The sequence below is a fragment of the Lissotriton vulgaris genome, chromosome 12, assembly GCF_964263255.1.
Source record: "Lissotriton vulgaris chromosome 12, aLisVul1.2, whole genome shotgun sequence".
Lineage (NCBI taxonomy): Eukaryota > Metazoa > Chordata > Amphibia > Caudata > Salamandridae > Lissotriton > Lissotriton vulgaris.
The window spans coordinates 282,887,688-282,906,521 of record NC_141700.1 but is presented as its reverse complement, the minus strand read 5'-3'; the positions used below and the strand labels follow the sequence as shown (position 1 = coordinate 282,906,521).

Below are 18,834 nucleotides of genomic sequence, written 5' to 3'. Positions count from 1 at the left end.
GAGTTGGCATACATGAAAATAATTTATATATGATTTTGTATGTACTACTCCAGGCGCCACTGTCAGTATTCTTTACCTATAACAGTGCCCTGCCTGCTCCTTTTCTTTTGCTTGAAAACACCCCTTTCTCTCTTTTCTATTTTCTTTTTCCCTCTTAGTACGGCACAGGATAGTGTCTTGCTATTGTTGTAGAAATGTATTTGTAACCACATTTGATATCTGTTGATAAATAAATTCCTTGCGCGGCTGGACAAGGAAGTTTAAACATATAGTAGGCTATTGTGCTCTATATAATATTTGCTTTATCCCCAAAAAAGCTAAGAACCTTTGTTTCTGAGAATTCAGTTGTTACCCATGGTTCATAGCTACCCGCTGGGTTCCCCTTGTTGTTCTAAAAATGCTTACTCTACATGCCACAAACCACTGGGGACTTTATTACCCAGCAGTCTAAGTGCCAGGAGGCGCTGCTGGTCATCGGTTCATGCCCGGAGGTGTATAAAGAGCCCGTGGGGCTCTCGCAGCATGGGATCCCTCTTGCCTGCCTGCTCCACATGCTGAAAACCACCAGGGACTTAATTGCCCTGCAGTCTGAGCACCAGGAGATGCTGCTGGTTATCAGTTTGCGCCTGAAGGCGCATAAAGAGCCCGCAGGGCTCTCGCAGCATGGGAGCCCTCTTGCCTGCCTGCTCCACATGTCACAAACCACCAGGGAATTTATTACCCAGCAGTCTAAATGCCAGGAGCCGCCACTGGTCATCAATTCGTGCCGGGAGGCGCATAAAGAGCCTGCTGGGGTCCCCCAGTACAGGACATGTGGGCGTGCCCAGGCCACACCTGGGCAATGCCGTGGTCAAGTGTGGGCCCATCAGCGACTTATAGAGGCTGGGCTGGGCCACCCCTCTTGCTTCTTGAATTCAACATGGGTAAGCGCAAATTGCCATGTAGTATCGACGTAGACAAAGCAAGAGCTAAAGTGCCACATAATTGTGCCTCAATATCCTATTAAACAACAGCAGTAGGGGTATCAACTGATCAAATCCACGATGTAGAGGAACAGCTTGTGGTGGGTGAGGCAGCACCCACTACTACCCCGCCTACAGTAGCGCTACAGCATGCAATCTCAGGAGCAGACATTGATACCGACATAGTTGTGGAAGGGGGCGTCTCCATACAGGTCATGCAAAGTCCTTAAACCCTTTCACAGGGCCTGATGACTAAAAAAGGGGGTAGACTGACTGGGAACATTTTGCGCCTTATTGCAGCAGTAGGAGACCTTCTTTAAACACGCCTAGAGTCAATCTTTGGGACATTCAGGGAGGACTTGACCATATGTGTTAAGAATGTAATAGAAGGCATGATAGCAAAGCTCTCACGATTAGAGTCTCAATTAGCTGAACTGATGGACACTAATCTTAGGAACAATGAAAATAATGAGGTGCCTAACGTGCCAAATAGTGCCCAAAATAGCACACATGTGCAAAAGGTAGTACACTTGAGGGGAGCGCAATATAGTATTCCATACCCCGGCCTTAAAGCCTGATATCGCTATCGCAGGAAAAACCAAAGAAATGAAACAAGTGGCTGCCATTACAAATCTCTGGGTCGGTAATAGATGTAGGCTCCATTTACCACCTGAGGCCACCCCTCTAGCAGCAGTGCTAGTAGGGGTACCCTCCTTAACGATAACACAATGGAAACAAGAGATGTGCTTATTCACAAGGTGAAATTCTGGTGTACAAAACTGTCAGACAAGGGGGTTAGAGCATCATCACACATTATAATGGCTAGGCGGTTGGGATGGGTTGGTTGGGGTGCAAAGTCTGAAGAGGGTGATTGTATTATTATTAATTTTGACCAGATCAATGTAGCTTTCTGACTGTTTTGAGAAGGAAGTAAACAAGGCTTGGGTGGTATAAAAGCGCCACCTGAGGTTCCTTTAGTAAGTTGAAAAGAATGGGTGATAAGGCTGATCCCTGAGGGATACCCAGGGTGACTACGGAGGCTTGCGAGAGTGAACTCTTCATCTTGATTCTTTGTGTTCTGTTATTTAGGAAGGAGGAGAACCCTTGCAACACTGTGCTTGAGAGGCCCATCCTTTGTTCCAATAGGGACAAAAGGTTGTCATGCTTGACGGTATTGAAGGCGGAGGATAAGTCAAGAAGTATCATTAGGCATGATTGATTGAGGTCAAGCATTTTTAGTATGTCGTCCATAATGTGTGCGAGTGCAGATTCTGTACTGTGATCTTGGTGGAAGCTAGATTGGTGACTCTCTAAGAGGTTGTCATTCTCAATATGGTTGCATAATTGAATTTGTACACATTTCTCCAGCAGTTTCGCCAAAGTGGGGATGTTGGATATAGGGTGGTAGTTGTTGAGATCAGATGGGGTGACATCAGCTTTCTTTAGTATAGGTGTGACCTGCCCTATTTTAAGGCAGTGCGGAATGGAGCTTTGTCTCAAAGATGTGTTTACAATTTGTTGCCCATAGAGGTAGGATAGTTGTTTTTAACATTTTGAAAAGAGCAGGAGGCAGGGGGTCATAGAAGTGATTGAAAGGGTTTATTGCTTGAAGAGTGTTATAGATTATTTGTTGAGAGATTGGCGAGAAGGTGTGCCATGAGGCATTGTTTTTTGTGACTTCCCCTGAAGTATTAAAGTGGACTTTGAGTAGGGCACCACATTTAGTATCTTGGGCCATAGATTGTGGGAGAGCCTTCTTGGATTGGATGTCGAGCTCGATGGCCTTAGTCTTTTCGCGGAAGAAATTGGCAAGCACATCGCAGGTAGGTGTATCCAGGTAATTTAGTTTCCTAGAGTTAGTCGTGTTGCATGCTTGTTGCTTGACGATTTCAAAGAGTTTTTTGGACGGTTGATTGCTTGGTTCAGCTGGGTTCTGAAAAAGTCTGCCTTTGCCTTAAGAATCTTCCTGTTATATGAGTTCCTTAACCTTCTAAGGTGATCAAGGTTATCAGAGGTGGGTGCTGATTTCCATAATCGCTCTGCAACTCTTAGCTTGCGTCGCTCCGAGTTTAGGGTCTCACTGAACCAAGGTTTGGAAATTTTGGAGGAGATGTTTTTTTCTTGGAGGGGTGCTGTAGAGTCCAGGATTTCAAGCAAAGTGGAGTTGTAGAAGGTTGTGAGGTCATGTACATCAGTCATGTCCATCATGTGGGTGAGGTCGGAGTTGCATCAGTTTACCAAGGTGATGGGGTTGATATTTTGTAAGTTTCTTTTCCATTGTCTTGTTTTTGAGAGTTTGCCCCTTTTTTGAGTTACTTCGATATTGATGGAGAAGAGGATGCAGTGATGATCAGTCCAGTCGCATGGGGTGATGGATTCTAGTAAGACAATGTTTGTTTTTACTATGATGAGGTCCAGTGTCTCTCCCTTGTTGTTAGTTGGGCTGTCACAGAATTGAGATAGCTCCTGGTCTGACATAAACTCTTTAAGACAGCCTGCACCATGATCATTTGCGTTGTTGCAGTGGAGATTAAAGTCAGCCAAGAAAATTTGAGGTACTTGTGAGTTGACATTGGATGCAATGACTTCCATTAGCTCATCGATAAAAGTCAAGTTATCACCCGGGGGGTGGTAGAATATGTGAAGCTTGCTGGCAATGCGCTTATCATCAGAGATATTATTACAGAGGTAATCACAGGAGGATAGCTTGCTGCTTGCTTGACTGAGATTGAGTTACGATAAATGCAGGCCGCACCTCCCCTGGGTTTCCCGTTTCTCAGTCTAGGCAGATTAGGTCATGAGTAGGAGGAACCAGTAAGTCAAGGATGGGAGAGGAGGAACTATTTAGGCATGTTTCGGTGTGGACAATAATGTCTAAATCAATCTCTAGAATCAGGTTGAATATGTCAGGAGCATGTTTGCTAGCAGATCTGTAATTAATGAGCCCACACTTCATCTTGTTAACAGAGTGGGTTAGGGTATTCTGCTCTATGTTGATATTTGTGAGATTATCTCTATTTACGGATCTGTTGTTGTGAGTCGATTCTCTGAGGGGATTGGTGTAGGGGTCCTTTTCCATAGCATTGGAGCATCTCGGTGGTCAGATGCTGGAAACACTGTGATCTCTGCCGGGTGATGCTACATTAGTTCTTAGATGGTGACATGGCAGTCTGAAAGTTCATTGTACTGGAGAAAGCAGTTCAAAGCATAAGAAAGTCGAACCAGCAATCAGTATGTCTATGGTTCAGAGTTATTCCCGTTTTGCCGGAGTTGTTTAAGGAGGGCTGTTCATTCTCTATTTCTGTCAGCTTCTGTAGGTTTAGTTGCAGATCTAGCCCCTGAGCTCCAATGACGACATGCCTTGGCCAGATGGATGGAGAGGGGGCTTTGTCATGGTCTTTTGTGTGTTTTTTCCAAAAGGGTTGGGAAGCCAAAAATCGACTGGGCCTCCTCCAGGGTTTCCTTGTTCCATACAAAAACATGTTGAGAGGGGTGGCCCCAACGGTAGTGCACACCCTTTTCCAAATGAAAGGACATGGCTGGTTTCAAGGACCTAACATCTTTGGAGAATAATGACAGAAAAGTTCTGAAGAATTCCCACTTTCGTGCCTTTGAACGTTGTGGTGGTCTTGTCTCGCACAGCTGCCATGACAATGTATTTTTGTTTACAAGAGTGGAGGGGTGCCTCGAGTACTTGTGTGGTGACCAGCTTTATTTGTGTGGTCTAAGATAATTTCTTTGTCCAGCAGTCCAGGTGCCACATGGCAAACAGCTGAATCACATACCCATCAGGCTTTCCAGAGTCAGCCTGCATAAGGACGCTTTAATACATACGCTTTAAATATATCAATTCAGAAATTAAGGCCTATCTCCCCTGTAGAGAGCTGCGCTCTTCCTCCCAATTCCTCCTCACTGTTCCTCGATTTAGGAGAAAGAAACTGGGAGGCATGAAATTCTCCACCCTCGCCCCTGTTTTCTGGAACTCTCTTCCTTTTTCCCTCAGGTCCTCCTCGCACTATTCAGAGTTCCGAAAAGCTCTTAAAACCTTCCTCTTTTCCCAAACCTTCCCACACTAGCGGCTTACCTCCTGCCCTGACCATGGGTCTGCATCCCTAGCGCCAAGAACCCGCTTGGTAAATGTGCGCTCTATAAATGTTTTAAAATTCAAAATTCAAATAAATTGGAGCGACATGACCTGTTTTCCAAATCTTCAAGGTGAAAACAGAGTTCAGCATTTTTCTCACACAATTCTTGTAGTTCCTGTTAATGCATATTTAGTTCATCTTCTCGTTGATCACTTGTTCTCTCCAATGTATCCACTCATTGTCCTAATTCAGCCACATCGTGCTTGATGCCTTTAATGTCTGACGCTATATTCTTCTTAAGGGCAGCTATATCATCCCTCAGGGCCCCAAAGATCACCTCCAGGAATGGCAGAGTGACATGTTCTTCAACTATTGACGTTTCGGCGTCCTCCGTAGAAGAGTGTGTGGAGGTCCCAGAGCGAGTAGGTGGGCGATGTTTAGCCAGTGTCTTGCACAACAATCCTTTTTAGGTGGTATTCTCCTTGGAGAGGTTGGTAGCCAAAATGGTTTCTGTAGTCATGAAGAACACCACAGCACTCTATCGTGGCATCAGGATGAGTGAGAGAAGTGAGAGAACTACAAAGCAGAAAGCAGTTGGGATCCAAAGTCAAATTGATCTAGGGACCAGAATTCTCCCACTTCGATAGCACAGGGATCAGGTGTCACAAAATGTGGGAAGCTTCAGCCAAATGTCCCCTACAGGAAGGGCAGGGCAATCACTCCAAATGTCTCTTTAATAGTAACACAATTGTGTGTTAATAAAGCAGAGGACCCCCACCACCCCCAGATCACCCCTCCCAGTCCAGATAGTGATAAAGCACAATCCTAAAGCACTGGCCTGCTATCCAAAAGGGCATTTCCCAAAGCACAGTGGTTCCAGTGAGTACTGATCCAAACAAGCCACTACAGATGTAGGCACAAAGTTATCTAAATATAGCGGCATGCACTTACCCAAAGCTTGCACCACCAACAATCTCAGTTGCAGCCCAAGGTAACGCAGCAAGCGCCAGGTAAACCTCACCCTATTTGGCACCAACATTCCAGGGGTCCTCTTGAGGGCAAGTCTCTCTCTGGATCTGGAGTGAGCAATCAGGCCAAGTGGATCCTAGAGGGCTCTGCCAGACTTCCCCTGCTAGAGTATAGGCCACACAACACAATGCACTCCCCACACAATAAACCCAGGCCTGGATTCCCCAGGCAGTCAAACGGGCCAAGTGGGCTGTGATAACATGGGGTGGGTAGGAGTAGGATTTATTCTGCATTACTACTGCCTCACTCCAACCACTGAGTAGCAGGTAGGAGATTAGTGTGGATGGACAATGGTAGCTATGCCACAGGGAGGCGGGACAGCATTGGTGCAAGGGAGCTCACCAGTAGGCAGCAGGGCAGTCCATCACGGGCGTACAGTGTGAATTTCAGTTCTCCACACAGGCACGATCACTGGGCTAGCACTCAATTGCTACAGCCCAGTGCTATACTCACCAACACTGTATCTGCAGTCACAGTCTGCTTCATGTGTCATTTTGAGAGTGTGGTCATCAGAGGCCTTCAATCAGCTGGCAATCAATTTGCTAGTTCCTCAAAGTTAGAGCAGCTGCCCCACTTTCCGCAGTGTTCCCCTCAGGTTGCCATCACACAGGTACAGAATAAGTGCTTGGAGATTGGGAATCCATCCTTTTTTAAGGATTTTCCTTTCTTAAGGTAGTGTCCTCAGATAATAGGAACACAGTGCACTAGGTCTTTGCCTATTGAATGGTCTGTCTATGACCTATTAGACCCATGGATAGTTCATTTGGTTTGCTTGGAGATTGCCAATAATGCCCCACCTGGTTTCAGATGGCAGAGTTCTGTGAAAACACAACCACTCTGGCGCCATCTTGGCCATGTCCCCCGTTTAAAAATATTTTAAGATGGCAACCTGCAGATATCATGGCAAGAAGGCACAAAGTGCCAAGGAACTGGGATGCCAAGTGTGCTCTGGGTGAGGGGTTGGGTGAAGGGTAAAAGAAAGTGCTATAAGGAGGGAGATGGAGACAAAGTTGTGCCTCGCTTGCACTGCAATGGATAATCTGCGATCCTCAGTGGAAAAAAATACCATCAAATCAAAATACTGCGTTTGAAATACTTCTTGGTGGCACAAAGGCAAGAAAAGGGAGGGAAGCCAACAAATCAGGAGTAGGCAAATGATATAGATAATAATGTAAATGTAGTATACTTGTAAAGCGCACAGCTGCCCCAGCGTCCCGGCGCTGTATAACGCTGTGGTACCCTTGCGGGCTCTCCCTGTGAGATGCCCCTCCTGGGCACCCCCAAGGTGAAGCCAGGCATCCCAGTGTTGTTGGGGCCGTTGTGGAGATGAAGCAAGCTATTGCCCAGAGTTGCAGCGTGGGACCCATGATTAGAGTAGGCGCTGAGGCGAGAATTATCGAGTCCGCATACATTGAGCCCAAGACCCTGCCGCATCAGGACTTGAACCCTGGTCCGGGGCCTGATCTCTGCTTCAGAGTCTGCCGCTCTAACCAGTGACAAAAACAACAGGTGATGGACCGAATGTGGATCAATGTCACACACTCACCCCAGTCCAAAGATCTGGGCCCAAATCCATCGTTTTTTTGCACTCCACACCACCCTGGGTTAGACAATGGCAATATGCAAATCAGCTCTGACCCTGTGCCCCATGGGAACAGTCCAGTCCGAACTACAAAAGCCATGTCCTTCCCAGAACGGAATCAAGCATCCGAGGACCGGACCGGTTTCGAGGTAACACCTCTCATCAGCCCGGCTAGCTTGAATCCAGTGGTGTGGAGTGCCTGGGACCCACGTCTGGGCATCCCCAGCGCACTTAGGGCGGAATATGCAAAAACAACAGGTGATGGACCGAATGTGGATCAATGTCACACACTCACCCCAGTCCAAAGATCTGGGCCCAAATCCATCGTTTTTTTGCACTCCACACCACCCTGGGTTAGACAATGGCAATATGCAAATCAGCTCTGACCCTGTGCCCCATGGGAACAGTCCAGTCCGAACTACAAAAGCCATGTCCTTCCCAGAACGGAATCAAGCATCCGAGGACCGGACCAGTTTCGAGGTAACACCTCTCATCAGCCCGGCTAGCTTGACTCCAGTGGTGTGGAGTGCCTGGGACCCACGTCTGGGCATCCCCAGCGCACTTAGGGCGGAATATGCAAAAACAACAGGTGATGGACCGAATGTGGATCAATGTCACACACTCACCCCAGTCCAAAGATCTGGGCCCAAATCCATCGTTTTTTTGCACTCCACACCACCCTGGGTTAGACAATGGCAATATGCAAATCAGCTCTGACCCTGTGCCCCATGGGAACAGTCCAGTCCGAACTACAAAAGCCATGTCCTTCCCAGAACGGAATCAAGCATCCGAGGACCGGACCGGTTTCGAGGTAACACCTCTCATCAGCCTGGCTAGCTTGACTCCAGTGGTGTGGAGTGCCTGGGACCCACGTCTGGGCATCCCCAGCGCACTTAGGGCGGAATATGCAAAAACAACAGGTGATGGGCCGAATGTGGATCAATGTCACACACTCACCCCAGTCCAAAGATCTGGGCCCAAATCCATCGTTTGTTTGCACTCCACACCACCCTGGGTTAGACAATGGCAATATGCAAATCAGCTCTGACCCTGTGCCCCATGGGAACAGTCCAGTCCGAACTACAAAAACCATGTCCTTCCCAGAACGGAATCAAGCATCCGAGGACCGGACCAGTTTCGAGGTAACACCTCTCATCAGCCCGGCTAGCTTGACTCCAGTGGTGTGGAGTGCCTGGGACCCACGTCTGGGCATCCCCAGCGCACTTAGGGCGGAATATGCAAAAACAACAGGTGATGGACCGAATGTGGATCAATGTCACACACTCACCCCAGTCCAAAGATCTGGGCCCAAATCCATCGTTTTTTTGCACTCCACACCACCCTGGGTTAGACAATGGCAATATGCAAATCAGCTCTGACCCTGTGCCCCATGGGAACAGTCCAGTCCGAACTACATCCGAACTGTCCATCACTTGTTTTGTTTGCAATTGCCGCCATAAGTGCGCTGGGGATGCTCAGGCGTGGGTCCCAGGCACTCCACACCACTGGATTCAAGCTAGCCGGGCTGATGAGAGGTGTTACCTCAAAACCGGTCCGGTCCTCGGATGCTTGATTCCGTTCTGGGAAGGGCATGGCTTTTGTAGTTCGGACTGGACTGTTCCCATGGGGCACAGGGTCAGAGCTGATTTGCATATCGCCATTGTCTAACCCAGGGTGGTGTGGAGTGCAAAAAAACGATGGATTTGGGCCCAGATCTTTGGACTGGGGTGAATGTGTGACATTAATCCACATTCTGTCCATCACTTGTTTTGTTTGCAATTGCCGCCATAAGTGCGCTGGGGATGCTCAGACGTGGGTCCCAGGCACTCCACACCACTGGAGTCAAGCTAGCCGGGCTGATGAGAGGTGTTACCTCGAAACCGGTCCGGTCCTCGGATGCTTGATTCCGTTCTGGGAAGGACATAGCTTTTGTAGTTCGGACTGGACTGTTCCCATGGGGCACAGGGTCAGAGCTGATTTGCATATCGCCATTGTCTAACCCAGGGTGGTGTGGAGTGCAAAAAAACGATGGATTTGGGCCCAGATCTTTGGACTGGGGTGAATGTGTGACATTGATCCACATTCTGTCCATCACTTGTTTTGTTTGCAATTGCCGCCATAAGTGCGCTGGGGATGCTCAGACGTGGGTCCCAGGCACTCCACACCACTGGAGTCAAGCTAGCCGGGCTGATGAGAGGTGTTACCTCGAAACCGGTCCGGTCCTCGGATGCTTGATTCCGTTCTGGGAAGGACATGGCTTTTGTAGTTCGGACTGGACTGTTCCCATGGGGCACAGGGTCAGGGCTGATTTGCATATCGCCATTGTCTAACCCAGGGTGGTGTGGAGTGCAAAAAAACGATGGATTTGGGCCCAGATCTTTGGACTGGGGTGAATGTGTGACATTGATCCACATTCTGTCCATCACTTGTTTTGTTTGCTCTAACCAGTGAGCCACACTTCTCCAATCATAAGCAAAGGGCTTACCCAATGCAGTTCTATGTATATGTAATCCCACATATCACTCTTAGTTTGTTAGAATAACTATGCAGTGATGACTGGCCTTTCATGTTGTAGTAAGAAGAGAACCATTGTGGTGTATTTAAATAAAAATGATATGCAGATATGCATTTTGGTAGAATGACGAGGTAATCACAATGAGAATGTAACATTTACTTTGATAAAACAAAACATGAGAAAACGCTATGGTTTAGGAATAATGAAACAGATGATTAATTGTTCATTTCCTCTACAGATAAAACAGATGGAAAAGAACGGATATCAAAATCTAACCTTAGGGACCGATTTCCTACTGATGGGCTTGACAGAAATCTTCTGGCTGCAAATTGTGCTCTTTGTAGTATTCCTGGCCATCTCTTTGGTGACCGTGATGGGGAACCTTCTCCTGATCATACTTCGAAGAATTGACCCTCGTCTGAATACCCCAATGTATTTCTTCCTAAGTCACCTCTCTTTTATCGACATCAGTGTCACAATAACCATTGTGCCAAAACTGTTGGCCCTTTTCCTGTTCAAGGACAAGTCCATATCTTTCCTGGGCTGTGCATTGCAGATGTATTTCTCTGTGACCTTAGGGTCGGCAGAGTGCTTCATCCTTGTCGCCATGAGTTATGATCGCCACACAGCCATCTGCCAACCGCTTCGGTACCAAGTCCTGATGAGCAAAAGGGTCTGTGTTCTTTTAGCTGCCACCTGCTGGACCTCGAGTCTTGTGAACTGCTTGGCCCACACAGTGTTTACATTCCGACGGCCATTCTGCAAGTCCAGGGAAATCAGACATTTTTTCTGTGAAATCCAACCATTGCTTAGGTTGTCCTGTGATGACACACGTGTCCATGAAATGTGGGTTTTTGCATCAACTGTGACAATTGTTCTTTGCTCTTTTCTTCTGACCCTATTGTCTTACATTCACATAATCTCTACCATCCTGAAGATCCAGTCCTCCAAAGCGAGGTCTAAAGTGTTCTCTACCTGTTCTTCCCACCTCCTTGTGGTTATCATATTTTATACCACTATTATGTCCACGTACATGCAGCCAATTTCCCGTTATACTTCACAGAGGGATAGAGTGATTGCAGTGCTCTACACAACAGTGATTCCAATGACCAATCCCCTTATTTATAGTTTGAGAAACAAGGACGTGAAGGGGGCATTAAGGAAAGCCATTGGGACAACATGCTGCTCTCCCACAAGTTAGATGAAATATGAACTAAATATCGTCAGTGCATACCTCTGGCATTTCAGCTCTTTAACTTTTCTAAAAGGTCAAAACTGCTACAGATAACAATAAAATGTATAGAAAGCCGTTATTCATTTAGGGAGACCTTGGTGGTATGCGCATGCTAGCTAAATCAAAGATTATTGGAAAGATTAGCAGTGGTTAATCAAAATATGCATTGTCATGGAATTGAGACCATGAATTCCACAGCCCAATCGAATCTTATGGAGAATACATAGATTAGTGTACAGTACATAGGTGGCACAGCTACAGCAAGCTGTGCTAAATAAAGTTGACATACTCTGAATTTCTCTCGATCTAAGCAAATCTGCAAATGGGAGCAGTTTTACTAACTATGGGCCATATGTATGAAACTTTGGTTTTGCGATTCTCAAATAGCGATTTTTAGAGAATTGCTATTTGAGAATCGCAAAACGCTTTGTATGTAGGATTTGCAAATAATTTCACGAATCCTACATATTCCTTAATTGCGAATCGCAATTTGCAATTCGCAATTAAGGAATACCTCCCCATTCATTCCTATGGGCCTTGAGGCCTATAGGAATGAATGGGAAGACATTCTCAATTTGCGATTCTCAATTAGAGAATTGGAAATTGAGAATGCAATTTCAAGGGTGCCAGGGTGACAAAAGGGGACCCTGTTGCACCCCGAAATGTACGTGTGCACATGTGGCACACATACATGCCCTAAGAGCATGTATGTGCGCCACATGGCACTTTGAAAAATGCAAAAAAGTGAATTTTTCAAAGAAATCTCAAATTACCACCAACTTTAAGTTGGTGGTACTTTGCGACTCCTTAAGGCAAAATGGCACTTTTTCTGTGCTTATTACATTACATTGCGATTCCTCAAAAAAGCAATCTCAAAATAAGGAATCGCAAATTTTGCGATTCCTTATTTTGTAAGGCAGTTTTTCTTTCATACATACCACTGAGCCAAATTGCGATCGCAAACGCCGGCGTTCGCAATTTGGAATGATACATATGGCCCTATATCCCTTGTATGCTGTTTGATCTAGATATTAGAATAATCATTACAATCTTTCCTGCTGATTCTTGTAGACATATGAATATAATCAAATTCAAGAGCTTCTTGATAACTTTTAATCAAGTTAAGAAACAAGATGGAGAAACAATGATCATTCTCTTGGAAATAATCTGTACACAGTGATACCAAAAAACTCAAACCCTAGTCCGACCCCACACGCAGGTTCTTTAACCTTAGCTAAATTAATGTAGTTTCCTGCTTTAGGCAAAGAGGTTAATGAAGAAACCCTGAAGTCCATAAAATCTGGCTCACAAATTGATTCTGCACCCACCGACATTCTGAGAAAGGGGGGCGATGAACTCCTGTCCATCTTAACTGACATTTTCTTATTTTAGGGAGCTTAATTGAAGTAATAAACATAGTAAAACATCAATACAGATTGTATGATGAGGGGTAACAGTACTAGAGTAAGTTTTAACAGTAGGATAAAAAAATGAATCACACCTCAGTTGAAACAAAAACTATACCAAGTAAAATGCCTTTCTAAGATTATAAGAAGGAGAAGAAAGAGAGGAGGAGAGAGAGAGAAGAGGAAAAAAAGAAAAGAAAAGGAAAAAAAAGAAAAAAGGGTCTAATGTCTAATAAAGAAGAAAAACAAACTATGTAACAGTGAATATATATATTTTTTTAAAGATGAAAAACTATAAAGAGTGCATGCACAAGCATAACTGTTTGACCTATAAAGAAAAGAAGTTAGAGACAACCATAATAAATCTTTTTTGATCAACAAAGCAGTAGAATTAGCGAAAGCATGGTCAAGTCTGTGATGACGGCATAGTAAATTCCACCAGGCTTGGATGGATATTTTTGAAGTGTCTTTTCAGTTGGTGGTTATAATTTGAGGAGTGATAGCTAAAAATAAATCAATGAATTTACCCACTATGCCGGGAACATTCCAAACAGGAGAACAACTGCCCATAAAAACATGTGAAATTTCAAAAATAACATTAGTCGATAAAATATCATTCAATTTTGACCAAACTTGGGACCAAAAAGCTTTAACAAGAGGGCTAAGGAAACACATATGAAGGAAATCACTATTATTGTAAGGACAGGAGCAACACTTCGGGGAATCTAGTAACTTAAATTTATAAATATCACAGGGGGAAAGGAAAAGTCTATTGTAGAAATAATATAAGGTCTGCGTAGTGCTAGCAGAACGTGAGGAGGGATGATTTTTTTTCCAAAGGGAATCCCATGTGGATTAGGAGATTGTTAGGGCTAGATCCTTTTCCCATATAAGCTCTAACTTGGATTTGGTCCTAATTTTCGAAGAGTGGGATAATATTTTATATATGGTAGAAGCTTTGAATTGAGTGGAGAAATTGATGAGGGAAAGGAAGGTTTGAACAGGAATGATCGTGGGAAAGTCCTGAAGAGAAAGGCGAATAAGAGATTCCTTGAGTAGAGGATAATGAAGGGCATGAGTAGAGGAAACATTGTAGAAAGATTGGAGATCTGAGAAATCCATAAAAGATCCATCTTTCATTAGATGCTGAGGTGTAATAATACCCTTGTCAATCCATTCTTTCTAAAAATGAAGAGCGTTTGTTGATTTTGATTGGATTTGTGATACCATATTGGGGTGCGTAAAAAGGGATCAGCAGAAAGTAAGTGAGAGTGAAGCAGAGAGGTAGCTAGTGCTTTGGAGTTAACTGAAATTTTCAATCATTCCTTGAATAGTAGCAATATCTCCTCTGCATGGAAACATGCTATCGTAAAACCCTTACTGAAAAAAAGCCCACTGTGTCTTACTTGCAGAATTATACGCCAATCTCCTTGCAAAGCAACGTACTAGAGAAATATCTGAATAAACCCCTTTCTTTCTATTTGAAACTCAAGCTATTACGTTAATAGACAAATGTATTGAAGGTGGTAATGTGCCTAGATGTCTTCAAATAGTCATTACCCTCACCTATGAAAAACCAAACCAAAGTGAAGGCCGCAGGACCCGATGGGCTCCCTGCTGAAATTTATAGAGCCTTGGAACAAGAAATTGTGTCCTTTCTTACCATCTTGTTCAATCAAATCCTACTTGGTGGCCAGCGTCCTCCAATATCTTGGGACAGCGCCTCAATTACCCTAATCTTGAAACCAGGGAAGCCAGCTGATGTTTGCGGGTCTTACAGGCCAATCTCAATTCTGGACGTAGATTATAAAATCTTTGCTGCTGTTCTCGCAAAAAGGCTGGCTTTGGTGGCCCCTGATGTTCTACATCATGACCAAAAGGGATTTGTAAAGGGGCACCAACTTTATGAGCTAACATACGATCTAATAGGGGCCATTAATATGGCATCGGCTGAGACCCTCCGTCTTGCCGCTCTTACGTTGGACGCAACCAAGGCCTTCAACAGAGTTAACTGGCTGTACCTGTCGAGGGCCTTGGCCAAGTTTAACAGGCGAGGGCTTCCGTCGAGCTCTCGGTCTTCTATATCAGAGTCCCACTGCTCGCCTCTTGGTTAATGGTGACTTATCGCACCCCTTTGACATCTCAGGAGGGACGCTGCAGGGCTGCCCTCTCTCCCCTCTCCTATTTGATTTATATATCGAACCCTTCGTTTAGCGATTGAGGGAGGATGTTAACATTAAACCTTTTATCTATAGGGGATGGGAGAGAAAGGTGGCCCTGTATGCGGATAATGTCCTCATCTTTACATCTGAGGTTCATACTGCACTTCCCGCAGTCGTAAAAATTGCTTTGAAATTTGGGCAAGTATCTGGGTATGAGATTAACGCTGCGAAAACCGAGATGTTAAACTGGAACGATGATGAGAGGGATACTTCTATACATGCTGGGTCCTCTATGCGATATCTCGGCCTTAATATCGTAAAAGACATTAATCAAATTGCTACACTAAATTTCACTGCTGTTGCAAAAGATTGCCGTAGACTTATGCAAGCATGAGCTCAACTTCCTCTTTCCTTAATAGGGAGAGTTAACCTGATTAAAATGACGATTTTACCTAAAGTTTCCTTTTTATTTAATACCATCCCTCTATATTTTGATCCATCTTTGTTAATAAAATTACAGGCGTAAATTACATCCTTTATTTGGGACAAGCATCTCCCAAGAATTGCTTCTAAGAAACTCAGACAACACAGGGAGAAAGGTGGCTTGGCAGCTCCAGACCTGAAAATGTATGCATGGGCGTTCCAGTTGTCCCATAACCGAATGTTGTTAAAAATGCCTGTTGACTATGGGGTTGGAACTCTCTTCTCAGCTCTGCTTAAAGGGGAAGGAGTTAGTCGGTCAGGTTTTTTATTTACATTTGGTAACCCCAAGTTTTTTAAGAAAATCAAACTGAAGGTTTTGCAAGGGATGGCCAAAATATGGTCGGAACTAACGAAATCTATAAAATTGTGGTACTTTTGTAGCAGGACTCCTCTTTGGGGCCTTCCTGAAAGCCCCACTTGGTTGCGAGACAGTCTTGCTGTTCCATTAAAAGAAGCAGGCCTGGAAGTTTGGGGGAACCTCTTCCTCGAAGGTGACTTGCTTTCTTGGGACTATCTTAAAAATAAAATCGGCCCCAATTTTGCCAGATTTAAATATATGCAAATAGCTAGCTGGGCCCATTTATTTATTACCGTTCCCTCACGAGAGAATAGGTTTCCACTTGGAGGTTATAGTCAGCTAATATCCAGTCTAGTTGATAATCCACCTGCAAAAAAGGAGATTTCCCTCTCGTACAAACTTATCCTGGATGAAACAGATGGCGACTTTCGGCTACCAGACCTGCTGTGGGGCTCTCTTATTGTTGGTCGTAATTTGCAAGATCTTTGGACCTCTTCATGCAGGCTTTTATGGGACATCGTTAAGCCCGCTTGGCTACGCAGGAACCATCTTTATACTCTGCACAGAGCATATTATTCTCCTCTTAGACTCTCAACATTCTCTGAGGGGAAGTCTGTAGCATGTGCTAAGTGTGGTCTACTAGCTGCCTCGGATGCACACATGTTTTTTGATTGTCCCGATTTGGTTTCATTCTGGGAGGCGATTGGTAACACTCTTTTTACATCATTGGGCTTCCAAGTGGTCCTTGAGATCCCCCTCGTGATCTTTGGGATTCTGGAAGGGGTCCAGAATCCGGCAAAAACGTTGTTCTTTTATTCTATTTTACTGGCCAGAATGGAGATATGCAAAAAGTGGAAGGACCCTTTACCACCTTCTCTTAATGATTGGTATGCTTCAGTCTTGCAAGTCTCCAGACTTGATTTGGCTAGGGCCGGGAACCAAAGTAAAAGGACATTTTGCATGTGTTGACCTGGCAGCACTGAGTTACCGGGGTTTTTTTTCTTCTTTTCCCCGGGTCCAATGATTATGCTACTGTGGTTTATACTACTTGTAGAGCCGTTACCCGGTACTAAGCCCGGTCCCAATCGGCTGTAATTTCTACCAGACATTTTGTAATGGTTTTGTGATGTTTGTCCTGGGAGGAGTCGCCATTGCTGAGGGATGTTTGTATTCCATCTCACCTAATCCCTGCCAGTTGTATAAACTGAGACAGTATGTCGTATCCCCACCCCGACATCACCTGATACTATGGTGGTAAAATGAGGACAGAAAAAAAACAAGAAAACCAAATCCCAAGTTGTAAGAGGAATGGTCTAGTCTCAGGGGCACTACATTGAGGCATACGATGGAGTTACTTGCAAAAAATATCCTAAAATAGAACTTGACAGCATATCAGAGGAAATTTAAAAAATGAATGACAAGTTAAAAAATGAAAAGGATCAGGAAAAAATAAACAGATTCTGAGGGGAAATGGAGAAAATACTGATAAATAGGCAGAAGAAATACCACAAAAAATGCTGAACATTCCTGAAAGACTAAAATAATTACATGGGAGGGACATTGTTTACTTTTGTCAGAAAATGTGATATCATTAGGAATGATTGCAAAAAGAAGCAGATACAGAGAAAATAGGAGATACTAACAACTGACTCTAGTTTCAAGGCCCCATCTGTCTGAGAAGAAACTGCTTCATTATTAGACACTTTTCAAAGACAACGGTCCTTAGACAGTCAAGGAATATTAGGACACAATAAATATAGGCCAAATGGAGCTATATTGTTATAAGAAATGCCCAGCCGGGCACTTTAATTAAATAGATAGAGAAAATGTCATAGAACAATTTCACACAAGGTGCGGTAGAAGCAGAACAACTGCCGATGTCTGGCTAACACACTTGAAGAACAAGAACAAGGAACAAAATTTCTTTGCAGGCAAATTGCACGTAGTCTGATTATTGTAAGTCATATAACAGACAATCAAAAGCAATACACATATGCATGTATATATTGTATCAGCTATGCATTTAGTGCATTTTTAGTCGACGACGTTTCGAACCACAGTTAATAACGGTTCATCCTCAGGACACAAATAATTTGCCTAAAGAATTCATATTCAAAGAATTATTTGCTGCATGGGAAACAATGTACCATACTAAAAATAGAAAATGTTTGGGGGAAAGAAAGTAGGAAACAAAAAACATGAAAGGATAAACATGTCAATACACAGGGCCTTTAAATCAACTGCGTTAAATTCTCATGAACCATACCATGCCAGAGTGTCATATGCAGCCGGGTGTAAACCATGCTTAAGAACGTCAGTGTTTTTGAACGAGGTGATTCATATACAACGTCCACGCAGTATTTAAAAAGTGCTCATGCTGTAAACAACATGCGTGAATGTGCATATCATAAAATCTCCAGGATATAAATGTGGGTAGAACCTGGTGTAGGGAGGTGAAATATGGACTATGCTGACGCCGAGTGATGTGAACATGTGGCCGGGGTGTCTAACGGCCAGTATAACGGGGCTAGTTGACTGGAAATCTTACCAGGTCGTTAGTTCCAGTTCTGCACATAATGAGTCTGGGAAGGAATATGGGCACGAAATTAAACCCAGAGTAGGGAGAAAAGAATGGGGTAATGAATCGCAACCCGCATTAATTGAAGGGCTTACCAGTGAAACAAACGCGATCAGTCGGATATCTGTAGAGAAATAATCCGATCACAATCATATAAGCACATAGCACCGCGGGGCGGTCCAAGGGAATCCTCATGGTTTCTGTAGGGTCTTACCTGATAGTCAGTGAAGCAGGTCCGCAATGGGGTTCCTTGCTTGTGTACGAAGTAGACACTAACAGAGTATGCCGTGTTAGGGAAGTTGCAAATGACCTTCGCGCTCACGTGGAACAGATGAACCAATAGGAAGGCACATGGGCCAAGTGCCCTGTTACAGTGGGAACATAGGAAAAATGTGGCAGACATCTTGGAGTGGAGCCCGAATTGTTCATGAATCGGTGTATTAGTGCTACCCAATTGTCACTTTAAAATTATGATAAAACCAATTAGAGCATTTTAAACA

At 44.4% G+C, this 18,834-nt stretch overlaps 1 protein-coding gene across 1 annotated transcript; it reads left to right on the top strand.

The window, feature by feature from the left end:
* Positions 1-410: 410 nt before the first annotated feature.
* Positions 411-11,374, top strand: LOC147673969 (olfactory receptor 8U9-like). The gene is made up of 2 exons (XM_086945546.1): positions 411-923; positions 10,412-11,374. Exons 1-2 carry the CDS (start codon positions 411-413, stop codon positions 11,372-11,374), a joined length of 1,476 nt encoding a protein of 491 aa, XP_086801672.1.
* The last annotated feature ends 7,460 nt before the right edge of the window (positions 11,375-18,834 follow it).